General features: G+C 46.5%; 1 protein-coding gene across 1 annotated transcript in view; it reads left to right on the forward strand.

The window, feature by feature from the left end:
- Positions 1–1,054: 1,054 nt before the first annotated feature.
- Positions 1,055–20,306, forward strand: part of LMNB2 (lamin B2) — a 36,896-nt gene continuing 17,644 nt past the window's right edge. The window contains exons 1-2 of the mRNA XM_066205788.1: positions 1,055–1,300; positions 10,117–10,253. Coding sequence (XP_066061885.1) covers positions 1,100–1,300; positions 10,117–10,253 — 338 coding nt within the window. The 5' untranslated portion in view covers positions 1,055–1,099. The remainder of the gene's footprint in view (positions 1,301–10,116; positions 10,254–20,306) is intronic.

Consider the following 20,306-nt stretch of genomic DNA (forward strand, 5'->3'; position numbering starts at 1 on the left):
AAGTGAAAACCTGTGATTTGTGCAATGATTGCTAGAGAAACTTGCAGCTATTTGTGCACACGGATTTGAGCATCCAGAATTCCTGCGTTTATTCCAAGGCTTTCCAGTTTGAGGTGTACTTGATATTAGGATTTCATTGAGTTCTGTTTTGAAACTAAATATCTACTACCTACTTTTTCGCCCTGGATCCCTATGTTTTTATCTTGTATGCTGTATTTTCTCGCAGTCTTTCCTGTTTCTCTATCCAGACCTATACTCCCAGCTTTGCATAATGGTCTTGCTACTTTTTCTCTTTGCTCTTCATACAGATAACAGACTTTTCAGTCTGCTTTTTTGACTTCTCCTTTTTTTCAGCCCTCCCTTGTAGGTGAAAGGCACAAGACCAGGAACAGCTTTGGGAGTGGTAATCCAATTTATACTAGTTAATGTGCAAGAAGTGACAGAATTTGGGGGGTTGGGGAAAAATATTAATCCAAATATTCAGGAAAACTGCTCAGTGGATTTTAGTTTGTACAAAGTCTGACTATGTACCCAAAAAACACCACTCTTTAGGCACTCCTAAAAATATGAACCTTGGGAACATTCAATCCACGTTTTCTCCATTTCAGCACAGTGCTGGACCCTGGTCTGTGAAGAGCCAACAGCAAAGAAAGGCAAAATCACACAGCGCACAGGCGGCTCTGGACTGTATTTTAGGGAACTGCGGTTAAAACACACCCTGTCAGGGAACACGTCGCCCCTCAGACCTGAGCCCCACAGGGGATCCGGGCTGCTGCTCCGCCGGTGACGGTACGAGTCAGTCCTGTAGGTCACTCCCGTCCCTTCCGCTGGTGCCACCAAAGCCTCTTCGCCTCAGGACCGGCCCCTCGCCCGGGTCTGTTCTTGACGCGCGGCCCGAGCCACACCCGCGGCCCCGGATCAGGCGCAAAATGGCGGCCAACACTGACCCCCGCGACCATCTTGGCGCCGGGACTTCATGTCCCAGGCGGCACCGCGGCGCGAGAGGCCGCCCGCCCGCCCGCCATCTTAGCGCTCCCTCCCCCGGTGCGGCGGGATTGAATGAGTCGTTGCCCGCCCGCCCGCCCGCCAGCCTAGCGCCATGTCAGGTACTCCGAGCCGCGGCACCCCCGGCGGGACCCCGTTATCGCCGACCCGCATCTCCCGGCTGCAGGAGAAGGAGGAACTGCGGCAACTCAATGACCGCCTGGCCGTTTACATTGACCGTGTGCGGGCGCTGGAGCTAGAGAACGACCGGCTGCTGCTGAAGATCTCGGAGAAGGAGGAGGTCACCACCCGGGAGGTACGGCCGGAGTGGGGGGCGAGCAGCGACAGCCCGTGCGGCGCCCCCCGCCTCCTCACGCCTCCGTCCCGGGGCGGGTCTCGGCCCGGTGCTCGCCCGGCCGGTTCCCGCCCGTTCCCTGCGCGGCGCGGGGCGCGCTGTGGCGGTTCCGTGTAGCCGCCGCGCCATGCGCGTCCGCCGGGCGGGGAGCGGGTGCTATGCAGACCCAGCGCCAACCCGCGCTGCCCCTCGGGGCGGCGGGGGCTCTTTGGCCGCGGTGTCTCGCTTAGGGGCTACTGGTGACACGTTTAGTAGGATCAGGCCGGGTTTCGGCACCGGCTGGAGCTCGTGCTGGTGGCGGGAGCGGAGCGGGGCGGACGCGGCGTTGCGGGCAGTGTTGGCGGCTCCCGGGCTGGCCGGGCTGTAGCGCGGAACCGCTGCGGCTCCCTTGGCCGCGGGCGGGCCTCGGCCGGGGCCGCGGGCGGTCTGAGCCCTCCAATGCCCCGCGCTCGCAGCACAGGCATGCTCTGTTACCTGGGTGTTGGGTGTACCCTACGGCCTCTGTCTTGACGGCTGATGCAATGGAATGGAAGATTTGAAAGGATTTAGACTGACTTTGCCTCTCGCCGTAGGAAATCTTTTACAGACCCCGTAAATGCTCGGAATGAAATCCTTGTAAACGACTCTGATTTGTTTCCTCGAATTTTGGAAGCAAAACTGGATTTTTTTCCCCTAACCCTCGCTTTTCCCTATTCCGTGGTGTCTGCTTTCCCCGGGACTCTCCTTCACTTATGGCGGAAGGATGTAGTCACTAACACCCTGGAGGCAGTCCTGTCCTGTGGAAGCGCAAACCCCCTCAGCAAAGTGCAGTATCCCACCACTGAGATGATGTTAAAGTGCTGTGGAAAGCCAATTAATAAACAGCTTGGACTGTAACTTCTGGGATGTGATGGATTACTGTGCCACTGTGTAGCTTTAAAATTTTTTTCACCCCTTAAGATGGTGATTTGATGATGCGCGGGCTTTTGGGAGGAGAGTTTGGTTTAATTTAGTTTAGGCAGAGCAGATACGATAATGTCTTATATGGGGGCTGTTTGGAGTACTTGCAATCAGTGCATGTATGCCCAAAACCGAAGTACCTTTAAAGTCCCTTTGTATCACTTAATGATATATTGTAACTTCCATCTGTAGCTATTCAAAATCAGTAGCTATTTCTAAGCATGAAACTTGACTTGCCGTGTGGAATCATGCTGTAAACAAAATAAACACATCTAATTTGGGGACCTTCTCAGCGGTAGATCTCTGGAGGCTAGAAGGAGTATCCCTATGAAATGCAAGAGGCACAATGTATTCTGTTGACAGCACACATTGCAGCAAGGATAAGAGGACAGGCAGACAACGTAGATATAATTTCATCAGGCTTTTAACATGAGCGTAAAGCAGCTTGTAACAGCAGTTCTGTGTGCTAGCAATTCTGAAAAGTATTCTGATGCAGTAATCAGAAAGTAAACTTGAGAATATTGATAGGAACCTTTTGGTTACTTTGCTCTTGAGCTTTCCTTCTCAATTTTTTTTTCATCCAGACTTCAAAAGGTCTTAATCCTTAGACATATTATAACAAATTTCATCAGGATTCATCAAGTTCTTCTTTGGCACTGATGCTTTGGCTTGTCTCTGGATCACCTTTGTTAAATACTTTCCCCATCCCTTTAGGAAGGTCTGTTTATTCTTTACATATGTCCAGAAAAGGAAACAGTAGTTTTATTGTTTTGGTGCTGGACTGTGGACATTGTTTTAGGACTGTGGAAGCAGTAAAATTTCGCATAGTTGTCAGATTTTCCATTTACTGGAATGGGAGAATCTTGTCCTTTCACTTTTGGGACCAACCTAGTAAACTGGATTTTCTGCTGACAATTCAGTCTTCTTATTAACCGTTGGAATTTGCATTCATAAAATGATTAGGCTTAGTGTGAAATAAGATATTAATTAAAAATAAACCCTCCAAATCCCACAACCCCCCAAAGCAGCCCTAACTATTGTGTAGAAGCACAGTTAAACATAGTTCAGTGAAATTCGCATACTGTTCTCTCTGCACTAGTAAGTCTTTATATATGTAAGCATCTAAGCTCTCCATGCTTATAGGAGACTATTTTCTTTATCCACAATGATCAAGATGAAAATTCTCATTGGTTGTCCTCAACTGTGTGTAAATTTGAGTCTGATCTTATTTATTATTTATAAAAGCTGACTGAATATTCTATTATTTTTGGCTTTTCTTTGGTAATGGCAGAAAACATCACCTGCCACTGTGGTAGGTGGTATCATGAATGTTGTAGGAAGCAGACAGGAGGGACTGCTCACCGGTGAGCTATTGGTAAGTCCTGAGACTTTTGCCTAGACAGCGGATGATGGGGTCCATGATCAAAGGTGAATTTCTCAACGTTGAGGATAGCTATGGCAAGCAGTAGACAGAACTATGAGAGAGATGTTCTTTCCTTGTCACTCCAGTATCCCACCAGGACCATACCTGAGCTGGGTGAGACCTTAATTTACTGACATGACATGTCCTGGGCAATGGATAACCATTCCTGACGCCCCCTGCCCCCACCTTGCATGTATGGGGTCAGTTTTGATTTGTGCTCAAAGTTCTGGTTTAGGGTAGTGTCTTCTGGATGAGAGAAGTTCTACTGATGCTGATCAGGCAAGGAGTGTAGTCACTGTTCTGCCAGAGATTCTTTAATCATCAGCTGATCAGGATGTTCTTTTTCCTCATTGTTTTAATCACCAATTTGAACAAGATTGCAGGGAGCAGCCCTTCGCTGTTCTATGTGGCAATCTCAGCATGGCCTTAGAACAGTATCATTCCTGTTGTTCTTTTTGATAAACACAGGGCTGCCATCTCTTTACAGCAGGGAAAAGGAGCTTTGCAGTTGAATCATCTTTAGTTCTTTATTAATTATAGCCTTTTTCCTAACCCTTCCAGTGCTGCTTTACCTTCATTTGTATGTAGTAGGTGCCTAGACAAATAAAAAGTGTACACAGTAAGCCCTCAGAGAAATAAAAAAAAAAAGTTTGTAGATGTCGCTGGAGGAACCTCTAACTGTCCTCATTCCTTCTCTGCTTTCCTCCATCACTGCCCTTGTGTAGGTTAGCCTGTGACAGAAGAGAAATTGAGCTCATCCCCTTGTTCTTCTATATCCTTAGTACATGACTGATGCCGTTCTCACTGTGTTGGAGGTCACTGTTGCAATAGCCTAATTTGTGAGGCTGGGAGGGGAGATACTGGAAGAGCGTAGAGAACAGTCCTAGAGCTCTCCTCAATTCCCTTTTACTAACTCCATGCCCTCCCCTGCAGTGCTTATGGTTGAAACCTTCTGGAACAGATGTTTTGATGGGGACAGGACGGATTACTGCACTGTTCTGAGGACATCCCACTGTGTTCATCCTCTGAAAGGAGAATTAGTGAAAAAATAAGATCCTTGGGAGCCTCAGCTGCTAACAGCAATTGCCCTTGTGACAAAAGCAGTGTCTGTGGGGGTTCCCTCTTCACCTGTGTCTTCCCATCTCTGTGGGTGTGAGTGCAGGTGGCTGCGATCTCACGTGATTTCCTCTTACCTGCCAGTGTTGGAGTTACCATGCCCTTTTTGTGCACCATGTGTGATGACCAGAGCTACTGTCATGACCAGGATATGAGGGTCTGGTGTTGCCTAGTTGCCACCTGCAAAATGCATGCTCAGTTGCTGCTATGGACATTAGGTCGCTCAAGCTGCATCCTCTAAAATATTGGGTTAAATGGTTTTCTGGCACTGTCGACATCATCTGGGAGGTGACATGACACACATCGTCATTGTTCTTGAGAACTTGACTGATACTCTTGGCGAGTCTGAGCCATAGCTGACTGGCAGTCCTTTGTCAATCTATAACTGGCTAAATAAGAATGTAGTGAGCAGCACCTAGTGGGGATACACTTGTTTTGCACAAATAATCTATGCTCATGAGATTAATGTTTCATCAGCACATTTGTCTGGAGTCACTTGTGATTGGCTGTTTCTTGCCTAGCATGTTGGTTCTGCACCTTCTTGACATGTTTCAAATCTTCACTGAGTGACATCTTGCAGCTTTTCTCAAGTGGTTGCTTTGGGAGGGTCGGTGTCGGTGTGTCTGCCCTTGACACACTGCTTAATGAGCTTTGAATGCTCCCAACACAGATAGGTGAGAGCATCCAGCAGTTGTGTCTTTCAGAGTTTGCCATGGAAAGATCTCTGTTTTCTTTTTTGATTTCCTTGTTCCCTGTGTTGCCCAATTACAATCTTGCAGGCTCTTTTGCCAGCAAAAGAGGGGGGGAAAAAAGTGAAAGCACATTTGTAGTGTAGTATGGGTGTCTAGGCTGGCCTCTGTGCAGGAAGATTTATGCTTGGGCGCACATGGACATGAAGTGGATTGGGCTGCAGCATGTCCTTTTGTTTTCTGCTGGACTCCATTTTGAGGTTTTAGTTTTATTTTTCTGTCGCCTTGAGATGGGGTTTTCATTTTCACAGTTTAGGGACCCATTTGCTGGCCTAACCTCATGTCTGGGAAGGTTCGTTTCTGCCTCCTAGGGCTTGTGTTCTAAACATTGTAGAGAGGCTGCTGAGGCTCACATGGCCATATGAATTTTTTCCCTTCTGCTCTCCAACAAAGGGACCAGTGCTAGTGGCAAGACGGACCTGAAGAGTATCAAACATGACTACATGGCTCTGGGTGATTGTTGGAGGTTAGGAGTTTCTTTCTTTTCTTTCTGTTACAGAATTTTTCTCCCATTTGTTGCCTAAGAGACTGGAACTATAGGTACTTGAAAAAGACAAAGGATGTGGGCAAAATGGAGGGAAGGGATACAGCTGGCTGCAGTCTCTAAGCTGGGGGGGCTTTCCCTTGAGAAGTGTAGAGACACAGTGAGATTTTGGGTGGGGTTTGAAGGTCTGGGCTCAGGTCCTCGCTTCCTCTGGGAATCAGAGGGGAGACGGTTGGGCTGCTGCTATTGTGGGAGGAGAATTTGCTGCCACTGATGAGTTCTGTCCTGCACTGCTTCTCCTACCGTGGGTGAGCCTTTACTCATAAGAGCGGCCGTTGATCTGGGACCTTTTCAACACCCGACCTCACTGGGAAGGACCCTCACCATCTACTCGGATACCCCAGGGGAAAACCTGGGAGGGGCCCTGAGCCCGTCCGGGGGAGCATCTGGGCTGCCACTGCCCAGTCCTGCTGTTTTCTGCTGCTGCTTAAGGACACCCTGAATCTGCCCCACCCCTGCGGCTCCTGGCACAGCTCCTGAGCTTTTGCTATACTTTGTTTGCCACCTTGGGTGTGCCTGCCTCTGTTGTTCCAGCTTGCTGCTCCGAGGTTCCTGCTGCAGTCCATTCAGCTTCCCAAGTGGTGCTGAGACTGGCTGCCCGCTGGGGGTTTGCAAAATTGCCCCGTGGAGATGCAGCTGAACTCGCGCTACAGCGCCCCCTGCAGCCGCGGGGGAATCATCGCACCCGCCCCGCCCGGCTGGGAGCCACCAGCGCCCCTGCCGGCTGTGCCCGGAACTGCACCAAAGGGGAACGTGCCCGCGGCAGAGACGGCTGGGGCTGGGTCGGTGGTTCTGCCTGGGGCTGGGTCGGTGGTTCTGGCTGAGGCTGGGTCGGTGGTTCTGCCTGGGGCTGGGTCGGTGGTTCTGGCTGGGGCTGGGTCGGTGGTTCTGGGTGGGGCTGGGTGGGTGGTGCTGCCTGGGGCTGGGTCTGTCGTTCTGACTGGGGCTGGGTCAGTGGTTCTGGCTGAGGCTGGGTCGGTGGTTCTGCCTGGGGCTGGGTCGGTGGTTCTGCCTGGGGCTGGGTCGGTGGTTCTGGCTGGGGCTGGGTCGGTGCTTCTGCCTGGGGCTGGGTCGGTGGTTCTGGCTGGGGCTGGGTCGGTGGTTCTGGCTGGGGCTGGGTCGGTGGTTCTGGCTGGGGCTGGGTGGGTGGTGCTGCCTGGGGCTGGGTGGGTGGTTCTGGCTGGGGCTGGGTCGGTGGTTCTGGCTGGGGCTGGGTCGGTGGTGCTGCCTGGGGCTGGGTGGGTGGTTCTGGCTGGGGCTGGGTCGGTGGTTCTGCCTGGGGCTGGGTGGGTGGTGCTGCCTGGGGCTGGGTGGGTGGTTCTGGCTGGGGCTGGGTCGGTGGTGCTGGCTGGGGCTGGGTGGGTGGTTCTGGCTGGGGCTGGGTCGGTGGTTCTGCCTGGGGCTGGGTCGGTGGTTCTGGCTGGGGCTGGGTCGGTGGTTCTGGCTGGGGCTGGGTCGGTGGTTCTGCCTGGGGCTGGGTGGGTGGTTCTGCCTGGGACTGGGTCGGTGGTTCTGGCTGGTGCTGCTGCTGTTGTTGTTTGCTTTGTTATACACATATATATACTGGTAAAGAACTGTTATTCATTTTCCCCATATTTTTGCCTGAAATCTCCATAATTTCAAAGTTATAACAACTTGGAGGGAAGGGGATCACATTTTCCATTCCAAGGGAGGTTCATGCCTTCCTTGGCAGACACCTGTCTTTCAAACCAAGACAGTGACTGTCAATGGTATTGGAGACCAGGTGGTATGGGGAGAGTGAAAGGCTTAAGCATAGCTAGGCAGATCCTGCAGAGCAACTCTGGATTGCACAACCGCTGCTTTGGGTTTTGGATTCTACAACAAACTCCAAGCTCAAATTTAAACTGGGTGGAGAATGGATTGAGAGTAGCTCTGGGGAGAAAGACTTGGGGGTATTGGTGGGAGAGAGGCTCAACCTGCCCTGGCCACAGGCACTGGCCCCCAGAAACCCCCTCTGTGCTGGGCTGAGCCCGCAGCATGGGCAGCAGTGGAGGGGGGATTCTGTACCTCTGCTCTGTTCAGAGAAGGTGTGGCTGCCCCATCCCTGGAAATGTTCCGGCCAGACTGGAACTTGGAAGAACCTGGGATAGTGGAAGGTGACCCTGCACATGGCAGGGGGTGGAAGAAGATGGGCTGTAAAGTTTTTTCCAGTGCAGCCCATTCTGTGATTCTGTGACGGTGCAACTGTCTTTCAGGATTCACAACTGCTTCAGAGAGACAGGATTCACTTGACTAAATGTCCATCGTATAGCTGGATAACCCTGTCACGTGATGGATGAGTAACTGGCTCACAAGTTGGGCACAATGGGTTGTAGTGATGGGGGGGACATCAAGCTGACATTTGTCACGAGTGGAGTTTGGTGGGTCTCCAACCTCAGCCCATCATGATGAAGCCCATCTTCATCAATGACCCTTGGATGCAGGACTCAAAGGAATACTCAGAAAGTTTGCCAATGACAGTAAATTGGGAGGAGCTGTCAACACCTGCAACGGCAGAGAAGCCCTCCAGGGAATTCCTGACAGAGAGATGGGAAATCAGCAACCATATGAAGTTTAACAAGAGCAAGATGCTGCCCCTAGGATGGGGCAACTGTGGTTGTGTGGATGGACTGGGGAATCAGAAGCTGAAGAGGGGTTACACAAAGGGGCTTGAGGGGTCTGGTCATTGGCAAGTTGTCCGGAGCCAAGCAAGCAAGTCAGCAGTGCCCTGTAGCCAGGAGGGCCAACCATGTCCTGGGGGGACATCAGGCACAGTCAGGCGAGGGAGGGGATTGTGTCTCTCTGTTCTGCCCTGGGGCAGCCTCACCTTGAGTTAGCGTGGCACTTTTGGGCACCACAGTATAAAAAAGACATTAAGCTAATAGAGAGTGTCCAAAGAAGGACCGCAAGGATGGGGAAGGATCGAGGGGAAGCTGTATGAGGAGCTGCTGAGGGCACTTGGTTTGTTCAGCCTAGAGAAGGGGAGACTGAGGGGAGATCTCAATGCAGTCTTCAGCCTCCTCATGAGGGGAGTCTTAAACCTCCTCATGAGGGGTAGGTACCAGTCTTGTGGCTAATGATAGAGCTTGAGGAAACACCGTGAAGCTGAGTCAGGGGAAGTTTAGCTTGGATATCAGAAGGTTTTTTCCCAGGAGATGGTTGGGCATTGGACAGGCTCCCTTGGGAAGTGTGCACAACACCAAGGCTGCCAGAGCTCAAGGAGCATTTGGGCAACACTCTCAGGCACAGTGCCCTGTTCAGGGCCTGGAGTTAGACTTGATGCTCCTGACAGGTCTAACTCAGCATTTTCTATGACTGTGTGAAAGTTTTTCTGGTACCCTTTCACAGAAGCAAAAGCAGCAATTTTACATGGTCTGTACCTTTTAGCCATCTGATATACCTTTCAAATAACTTTGCCTTCTAAATAATATAAAGGTATAGAAGACTTTGTGTTGCCTCGTCCAGTCCTGTATCACTGATTATATGATATATTATTTTGGGGTCAGGGAGAAGTCTGTAGTTCTTTATCCTCTGAGGTAGAGAATAAGAGTGGGAGCTCATTTCTGAACATTTCACATTTCTGTAGTTCATCTGGTTTCAGATTCTTTGTTGCTTTGTAGTGGAAAAGCTGCAGAGTCCAAATGGGCCCTTGGGCTTGAATTCCACAAAATGTCTTAAAATGTTTAAAAAAACCTCCCAAAGCAGCAGTATTGGGAATAAGGGCAAATAATTGAAGCTAAGATTCTAGGGTGCACTGATCTAGTTCAGTTTATCTCTTGGGAAGGTTTGCATGTTTCAAACATAGTATGTTTTGTTGCAGTGTTAATAAAAACTAAATCTTTTGGTTGCTTGTTAATCGAAAATGTTCAATATAGAGTTCTTAAATGGCAGAAATCATATCATACACCCTTTTTCAAAGAAACTTGTGTGTAACCTGGTCCTATGTTTCAGTTCTTTCGTAGTCATTGGGATGTTCTCATACCCAAATACTTTTTTTTCCCCTTAGGTAAGCGGAATCAAGAGTCTCTATGAATCTGAACTGGCTGATGCTCGAAGAGTTCTGGATGAAACTGCCAAAGAGAGGGCTAGATTACAAATTGAAATAGGAAAACTGAGAGCAGAACTTGAGGAATTCAATAAAAGGTGAGGAGACTGTTTGATTTTTTCTTTTAATTAGAGTGGGCAATATTTGCTGTGGAAATGATACTAATGATGCTTTTTATAATGCATTTTGGAAGCAGATGCTAAGAAGATACAGGCTTATCAGAGGGAAAATCCTTCAGTTTGCTTGTGCAGCTGGTCAGAGCACATAATTGCGGCAGTATATACACAAGGGTATTTGTAAATGTAAGATCAGTGTCATGTGATTTGAGGCTTAAATTAGTGCCTGTGCCTGCTTTGTCCTGTCATACCTCCCCTTACGTGAACACACATCTGTGCAGCTGCTTCGCAAACTGGATTGAGAAAGAGATCTAGGATAAATTGATCCATCCAGGGAGGGTTAATTCATGATATTTGTCTGGTTCACTGTATGACTGATGGGGTAAATGGAAGAAAAAGGAAAGGGTTGGCTCTGAGCTGTTTGGGAATATGGAAGCAGTGTTGCCTTGAAAAGACCTGAAGCTTCAATGTGAATGTGCTGGGAAAAGACCTTGTACTGACTAATTTTTTAAAACTGCTGTTCAGTTTGCATCACAGAGAATTGGTGTAATAAACTAGTTCCTGAAGCCAAGTAGAATCCATTATTTCAATTCTCATGGGAATTATTTGTAATCAAATACTGTTTAGCAGTAGAAAGTTAATTTTAAAATTTATGTATGTGGTGGAAAAATCAATTTGAATTCAATCAAATTGAATTTTGGTACCTATTTTAATATATAAGATTTGGGAAATGCAGATTTTTCTGAGGAGGTCATTATGTATATCACCTTTTTATCAGTGTTGTTGGCTATAAAATCGGTTTTAATCTGGCGGTTCCACTAAGGCCTGCTGTAGGTCTCTCATCTTGATTCTTTTGCAGCTAAGTGGTTATGAAAGGACTTAAGTGTTTCCCTCCCTTGTCTTTTTTTTTTCTGACTAGCGAGTTGATTTATGATAAAGTATTTCGTGTTTTCTCTGTAAATTATGCTATATCACTGGATACTCATTTTCTATGCTGGGCCCACGTTTTAAAGTCAGCCATTGAAGATATTTTTGGAATCTGGCCTAGAACAACTGTCCAAATATGAAATAGGGATAGTGTTAGCATCTGCATTTGAGGGAATCAGTGTAAAACCTATTGAAGCACAGCCAATACCATAGGCCCGCATGTGGTTAGGCAACCTGCGCATTGGTATTTGTGGACTCAATTAGCTCAGCTTTTGTTAACCATGAAAAGCCCCTCTGGTGACTAGGTCAGCCATAAAACCCTTGAAGTGCAGTGAGGTGAATCCCACCCAGCCCTACTGGGATGTTCTGTTGGGTCTGGTTTTTCTCTTCAAAGCCTCAGGCCAGCAGTCTTGGCATTTTTTTTTGGATGGTATATTTTGCATGGCAGTTGGCATCATGTGAACTTTAAGGTTGTCTCTCTCATCTCATGATAGCAGGTACTCTTCTTGCTTGGCTTTTAAGGCAAACTCCAGAAGAGAGCAACAATAGTAACTGTGAATTTGGTGTACCTCTTGTGTTCTGCAAGATGATATTTCTCTGTTTTGATTAAGGTATCCTTGTAAGAAGTATCTTCACTTGACAGTAATCACTTGACAGTTGATTCCTGTTATTTAGACTTTTGATACTGCTAAGAGATTTTAGAAATACCTTGCAGAAAATTGTGTGTGTAAAGTGGTGGAGATGGTGTTTTCCCTTGGATCACCTCCCTCATCCATTGTCTGGACAACTTGATTTGCTCCTTACCAGTCACTTCAATTACCCATTCTACCAAACTAATTTCAACTGTTTGTTTGTCTTCTGTGATAGATGAGGGAAAAAATACCTGGTTTTCTGTGTTTCTCTCTGTGTTTACAGTTCATAGCAGTAGAGTTGAATTCTTCTTCAGCTTCAGAGTTTCTTCTACCAAATTCCTGCCAGGCCATTGAGATTCTTGTAATGTACTTGGAGTATTTGTGGGCTGCCTAGCTTGTGATGTGGCCAGATTTTAAATGTGACTCTTGCAAGTGCAACTTTCAATTTTTTGTCCAATTTGCAGTGTTCACCTGACATCTAGCTTATTACTGCAGCTTCTCTGTCTATGCTGACAGTCAGGTGGTGCTTCTCTCAGATCAAACTTGCTTTGAGAACTGTGTGTAGTGGAAGAGTAGGTTATTGCATAATTTTATAATTTTTTTCACTACTATTACCTCTATCTCTCTTTCGACCTCATGACAGAGGAGGGATTTCAGGATGCCAGCACAATCTGGCCAGGAGGGCTCCCAAACACTGCCATTCTGTTGTTTGTTTGGAATAGGTTGGGTTGCTGGGACAGGAGATAGTAGACTTCCCCCGAGACATAGGATCACAATCAACCTACTGCTTTATGAGCAGATTCCCCCTTTCTTTTTTACTCCCAAAGCCTGGGTTTGTGAGCATTGAAAGCCCTGAAGGCACTGAAGATACTCCAGAGAAGCCACAGGGTATGGTTGGATACTGTAACATCAGGCCTAGTTTGTGTCCAATGGAGCCTGAGGTTTATGCTGCTTTTAGTTCCTTCCTGGGGCTATCAACTCTCACAATATCAATTTCTGAAGCAACTGACCGACCTGCATCTAGAGCCTTGAATGGGACACAAGGATTTGGGATAGGGCCTGTGGTCTAGGAGAGAACAAGGTTTTTCTGTCAGTGTAATGGACTTCAGAGGAAGCACTTCTGCTTATTCTTTCTGTATCCTGTTCAGATACAGACAGGTAACGCTACCCCATGGTTCCACGTGAGTGCAAATTCAACTCACAGGGTTTGGATTCTGGGGCACATGTTTTGTTTAGTTTAGATTTTTTTTTTTCTTACTGTCTTACCAGTGTTGTAACATTTTCTGGGGGATTTTTAGTGTTTGAGAAATTTGGATATAATTTTGCCTAATAAGTCAACAAGAAGCATCCCAAGGCTTTTTCTAGAGTAGTTTTTTATTTGACTGGACCAAAGGTCTACTTAGCCTCTTAATCGCTCTCTGTTAAAAGCCATTTGTCTAGAGAAGACAGGAATGTAACATGCATAGCAACAGTTATCTGGAATACTCTTCCAGTCTTCAGCAATTCCCTTCAGCTAAAGGACTTCCTGATGTCTATCTGTATATTAGCCATCATGGGTTTGCATTTCATAGTGTGACCAGTATTCTGACACCAGCTGTTTGTGGAGTTCTTAAGACACAGCAAGGGGATTCTGAGCTTACCTATGTATTGTATGAACATGTTGTTCCATCTGCCTGCCCAGTTTCATTTGTTCATTTATCCCTTTATTTTTGTATTCTCCTTAATATCATTCAAGATTTTTCTCTTTAATGATCTCTTTTTTCAAGTGGAAACATCTTACTGCTTAGTTGCTTCTATTCCTCAAGCTGCTTTGTGCTTTCAGTCAACATTTTATCCTCATTTTTCCTGTTTTAGTGTATCCTCTTGGGAAGAAAATCTGCAGAATTGGAACTTCAGCCAGTATTCAAGATGCTATTTTAGCATAACAGTGTTCAATGTCTTGTTCTGTATTTTATTTATGAGTAATTTCTTAAACACAGTTGCATTTTGAGTGCTTCTGATGTGCGGAGAAGGGTAAGCTCCAGATAGTATTTCACATCAGACTCGGAGATGTCTCCCAAGACGCCGGTGAGTGGCAGGACTGCTACAGAACTCAGACGTGTTTTGTGGTAACCGGATTTGCTGTGGCCTGTTTGGGCAGAGGTGAAGTAAGGCCCTCTCAGAGCCCTGTAAGCAGGGCTCCTACCCCTGCTTATGCTCCCTGCCTTCCTTTACAAAAGCCAGATTGACTCTGAATTTTCAAATTCTATTTTGTTTATGCATATGCTCACCACTTTTCTTCATTGATGCCTTTGTCTAATTTTAGCTGTGCAATTATCAGAGATGCATGTTGTGGGTGGACTTTATCAAAGGCCTTACGGAAGTTGAGGCAGACAATACTCATAGCCCTTCCAAAGTGACTCAGTCAGTAGACGCTGTAGAAGCTGTACTGGATGTCTTGAATCACTTCCCTGTGCTCTGTGTGCCTTAGCAGAGCTTCTAGGAGGAATCTGTTCCCTGATGTTCCCAGGGACAGAGGTGTGGCTGGCAGGTCAGTAACTCCTGAAGTCTTCCTTCCCACTCTTTTGAAAAACGAGTGCAATGTTTCTCTTTTTTCCTGTTATCTGGGCCTTCATCTGACTGCCATAGGTTTTCAAATGTCATGGAGAGTGGCTTGGCAGCTACACTAGCCAATTCCTCAGGGCTCTGGGGTGCATCTTGTCAGGTCCCATAGACTTGGATATATTCAGGTTTGTCAGGTGGTCACAAACCTAACCTTCTCTTACAGTGTAAGCTATTTTGCCTTCCAGTTCCTGTTTTGTGGTCCGTCTACTGGAGAGGTTGCCTTTGAAGGCTGAGGCAAAATAGTTGTTGAGTACATCAACCTTCTTCTTGTCTCTTACTACCACTTCTCCAGTCTTGTTTGTCAAAGAAGTACCCTTGCTTTGACCTTCGTTTTCTGTCTAACATACCTGCAGAAGCTCTTCTTGTTATTCTTGGTGTCCCTTTGCAAGTTCAACTTCAGCTGCACCTTGGCCTGACTGACCCTATCCCTATACAACCAGGCAATGTCTCCACACTCTTGCCAGGATACCAGCCTGTGCTAATACTGCCTCTTCATTATCCTCTTACCTTTTAGTTTCACCTGTTGGTCTCAACTCATCCATGCTGGTCTCTTGCCTTCCAGTCCTGAGGATCAAGAGCTCTTGTGCTCTAGAAAAATTTCTAAAAGATCTTCTCCCTTGTTCCTGAGGGCAGTTTCCCAGGGGGTGCTATTGACCAACTCCTTGAACAGTAGGCAGTTTGCTTTCTTTCCTAAAATTGATTTTTTACTACTCTTCACTTGGCCCATGTCTGGCAGGACTGCATGACTGCTGCAGCCCAGGCTGCCTCCTGTCTTGACATCACCGATTGCCTCACTTGTATGTGTGACCATCAGGTCCAGTATCTCATCCCATCTGGTAGAGCTGTTTATTACCTGGCTTGACAGGCTGTCCTCAGTGCTCTCTGACAGCCTCCTTAAGTGCCCACAGCTTGCCCTGCTACTATTCCAGCAGATGCTGGAATGGTTGTGGTCCTGCACCAGGATGAGTCTACAAGTGCAATGCCTCCTGTAGCTGGAGCAAAAAGGCTCCACTTGATCAGTCAGCCAGGAATAGATGCCAACCACAAGGGTTCCCATTGTTGCCTCTGTCTCTGATTCTTATCAATAGGCTTTCAAAATGCTTATGGCTGTTCTTTAGATACAGCCCTTCACATTCAATGCACTTCTTGGGGAGGGTAGCCCCTCCACCCCTCCTTCCTCACCTGTCCCTTCTTGACAGCCTGTAACTGTTGATATTTGAAGTGCAGTCATGAGATTAATCCCACCAAGTTTCACCAGCAACTACGTCACAGCTTTCCAGCAGCACAGTGGCTTCCAGCTGCTCCTATTTATTGCCCACCCTGCATGGATTGGTGTAGAGAAACAGCTGGACTGTTGGCTCTATCATGTTCTTAGATGAATGCCCCTTCATTTCCTGGAGGTATTTCACGTGTTTCCCTGTTGGCTCCTATTATCTCAGGAGCCACCAGCTTATCATCTCCTTTAAACTTCCAGAGTACCCACTGGAAACTGAATGTGAAACTGGGGTGCAGGGGGCAGGAAGCACTTCCTTCTAACGAGAAAGAACAGCCAACCAAAACGTGTGGTGCAGTTGATGCACTGAGGGGAAGGGATGCCATCTAAAGAGATCAGGATAGGCTGGACAAATGGGCCTGTGTGAACCTTACGAATTTCAACAAGGCCAAGTGTAAGGTTCTGCATATATGTTAGGTCATTCCCGAAGTCGCAGGGGAAACCCCAAAATAAGAAAAGGAGCCGGCAGAGCAAACGCAGGTCCAACCAATATGATTGCTACTACGTTTCTCCCTTATTCTATGTAAAATGGCAGGTTTTATACACTCTATATAGTTTACACTTCTAGATACATTCTCATTGGTACATGGAACAGGAAAGAATGCGAACACCTATTGTTTTATAAACTGTTTAAGGTAGCTACTATGTCCACACCGATTACTATACTCGTTAACTACTATGAAACCCTTTGACCCTTGCAACACCTTAAGTGAATTTATTAACTGCGACACACACTTCGCACTAATTTCTATCTGCGCCACAACCTCACAGGCCTCAGTGCCACGGCCTAGAGGCCTAGCATATTGCTCAGTCTGGATGATTCAAGTACAACTCATCTCCTACACATTCCCATCACAGACACAGGCTGAGTGGAGAATGGATCAAGAGCAGCCCTGAGGAGAACTAAGTATCAATGGATGAAAAACTGAATTTGAGCTAACAATGTGCACTTGCAGCCCTGAAAGCTGATCCTATCCTGTGCTGCATCAAAAGAAGTGTGGCCAGCAGATCAAGGGAGGTCATTTGCCCCCTCAAGCCCACCTGGAGTACTGTGTTCTGTTCTGCGGACCCAACATCAGAAGAATCTGGAGCTGCTGGAGTGAGTCCAGAGGAGGCCATGTGTTCTGGTGTGCTGAGGACTGAAGCCGTTCTCCTCTGGAGCCAATACGGGAGAGCTGGGGGCATTCACCTGGAGAAGAGAAAGCTCCCGGGAAACCTCAGAGCCCCTTCCAGTGCCTAAAGAGGCTCCAAGAGAGGGAGGGAGCTTTATACAATGTAGTAGTAGTAGGACAAGGGTAAATGGCCTCATACTGACATAGGGCAGCATTAGGTGGGACAGTGGAAAGAAATTCTTCCATGTGAGGGTGGTAAAGCACTGAATCATAGAATCATGGAATATCCTGAGCTGGAATGGATCCACAAAAACCATCAAGTCAACTCCTGGCCCTGCACAGACACCCCAAAATCTCACTGTATGCCTGAGAGTCTTGTCCAAACTCTTCCTTGAGCTCTGGTAGCCTTGGGGCTGTGATCATTCCTTGGGGAGCCTGTTCAATGCCCCAGCCACCCTCTGGGGGAAGAACATAATATCCAACCACTGGAACAGGTTGTCCTGAGAGAAGCTGTGGGTGCCCCATCTGTGTGGAAGTGTTCAAGGCCAGGCTGGATGGGGCTTGGAGCCAACATGGTCTAATGGAAGGTGTCCCTGCCCATGGGAGGGGTGAAACAAGATGAGATTTAAGGTTCCTTCCAACCCAACCCATTCTGTGATTCTGTGTATTTTACAACATCTACAACACATACATACATGAATGTACTGTTTGTACCTTGAATGCAGCTCATGAATGTAAATTTTTTTCCTTTGAACCAAGTTCACAACTAGGTTCATAAAGCAGTTGGGTAGTTTCACTTTATAAAAAATTAAGTATCTTCAGGATGTTTGAACACCATTTATGTGATGTAAGGAACAACTTAACTTTTCGTTTAAAGTTTTTTGTATCAGGAGTAGGGACATGTTTTTAACTCTAGAATTAAAATATGTTGTAAAAATAGTCATTCTCATATCATTCTGTAGCATGTATAGTTCTATCCTTTTTGCTGTGTAATGGCTTCCAGGGTTTGTGTTTTCATCTTCTGCTGTTTGACAAAACTTTTGACTACTGGAGGGAAGGGATACATGGAGGAGGTAGGGATGGGAACAATTAATTTACTGGTGAGGTGCACAACACTTCTGCTTGGGTTGAACACCATCATCCCGTCAGACTGTTGAACCAGACCTGGTGAAGTGAATAAGATCCATTCATAGACAGAAGAGGTAACTTTGATGGCATGGTTAAGGAAAGTCTCCTGTCCTGGTCTTCATGAAGTGTCTGTTCATATTTTTACCAGTATCACGTTTCCCCAGGTCAAGCCAGGTCTGAAGGTCAGTATCTGTCAGCTGCCATCATTCTGCTTGCTTTAACAGTCTCCTTCTGGAGCCGCACAGTCGCCGCTCTGAGAGGGGTGAATGTCATGCTGTGGTTTCTTCTGCCTGCTATCTACCCCACATGTAGGGACAGGACAACAGGGTGTTGCTGCAGACTGAAAGGCAGTAGGTTTAGATTCGATGTTAGGAACAAATTCTTTCCTGTGACGGTGGTGAAGGCACGGCAGGGGTTGCCCAGAGCAGTTGTGGCTGCCCCATCCCTGGAAGTGTTCAAGGCCAGGTTGGATGAGGCTTAGAGCATGATGGGGGTGAATGAGATGGGCTTTAAGGTCCCTTCCAACCCAAACAGTGCTGTGATTCTGTGGTCACTGAAACATTTCCCTTGAGCAAACTTGACTCTTTCTGGAAAAAATGAGCTCTCAAGAGTTACCCTAACTTGGTGTTCCTTGAAGCATTGATACCAGGTGCACTGACTGCTTGTGGGAACTTTTTAAAATCTCAGAGACCCCCACAAGGATTTGTACCTTTGTAAAACTTCTGTCACATTTTTGCATGAAGGCAATAAACCAGGCTGAAATTATAAATGATAATAAAAATTAAAATGGCTTGCAATGTTGTAAGTGTCCTTGAGGGGGCCGAAGTTACTTACCGCTGTCAAGAATTCTCTGTGGTTCTTTGTCAAGCTGTACATCAAACAGTTCTATTTGTTCCCATCCCTGGAAGCAGTCACTTGCTGCCCGTCTTCTGCAGGTGGGAAGAAGTAGGAGCCCGTGTGAGCACATACTGCTGTTCATGCTCAGAGTGAAGCAGCATTTGCTCTTTGGATCCTGCACAGGTGGAAGGCTCCCAGGTCTGATTGGTTGTGACACAGGCAGAGTGGCTTGTTTTACAATGCATGTAACACAGCGCTTGTGACCTTCTGATTACTGCTAAATAACTGTCTTTGAAGTAGAGGCCTTGTTTTGTCTGTGCCTCCTGCAAGCTGCTGCGTTTGAAGGCACTGCACATATGTTGCAGAAGAAAATTCACAGTAACAAATTGGACCGATGATAAGAAAAATTCGTTATAGGTAAATGAAAACAAATTCCAAGATCTACAATATGAAATACAGAGAGAAAACACAAGCTGAATGTGTCATAAAATAAAGATGTCAACTTAAAAAAAGATGCACATCATGCTGAACCATGTAAAGAAATATATGTAGGGCACACCACTACCCCATAATGGAGGATCTTTGTAGAATAATTCAGGCAAATCAGAAATTCAAGAAGACAGTACAAATGATGGGGAGTTTGGGAATCAAGTTTCAGGATCTGGGTTGGGCAGGAAGGTTTGTATAATTTAGAACAGTGGTTTTCAGCTTTTTTTTTTCTCTTTGCAAATATAATGGGTTTTTTTCCATGTTTGGACTTGTGGATTGAATGCAGAGCTTTTAAAAGCCTACTATATGTAGTAGGAATTCACTTCAAAGTTATTTCTGTGGGGCCATAAAAGCAGCTCACGGACCACAGGTGCAAACTACAAATCTATGGATTAGAAGTTTGAGGAAAGGAAACAAGAAAAATTGTCTGTGATGACTTAAGAGAAGAAAATAAAAAAACTGTTCCCTCCATCCCATGTGGTGTGAGGCTAAAACAGTGAGCTTAAGCAACAAAAAGGAAGGATTACAGCACATTACAGTTTCCCAATAACATAATGATACATGCTGAGAAAAGCTGCAGAAAGTCACTCTGTTAGATGAAAAGACTGATAAATTATTTGGTGGGCAGAAGGAAGATTACCTTGATCATATCTGCAAGTTGGATTAAACAGCTCAAATAATGATATTTAAAGCACTCGGATGTGCTTTGCCCATAATGAATACTGCTGAAGAAATACTGGTTTATTCCTGAAAGATGACCACATTTCCGTAGTGGATTATTTTATTTTGCTGGGAATACATCATGAGGAAGAGGCTTGACCACATTAGATATAAAACCCTGGAGATGCTCAGGAGTCTTTGGCCATTGCATATAGTTTGCTTCATGGGCTGTACTCCAAAGTAAGAGATATCAGCTCTGTGTGCCAGATGAAAAAGTACTTTTTACACCTTGTGCCAGAGTTGCCTTCTTGTTTTTCTTCTTGTTTTTCTCTTGTCTGTCCATGACATGTTTTTTACCGTGCCATGCATTTAC

Source organism: Chamaea fasciata, unplaced genomic scaffold (assembly GCF_029207755.1).
Source record: "Chamaea fasciata isolate MVZ Bird 193981 ecotype frontalis unplaced genomic scaffold, bChaFas1.0.hap1 SCAF_28, whole genome shotgun sequence".
Lineage (NCBI taxonomy): Eukaryota > Metazoa > Chordata > Aves > Passeriformes > Sylviidae > Chamaea > Chamaea fasciata.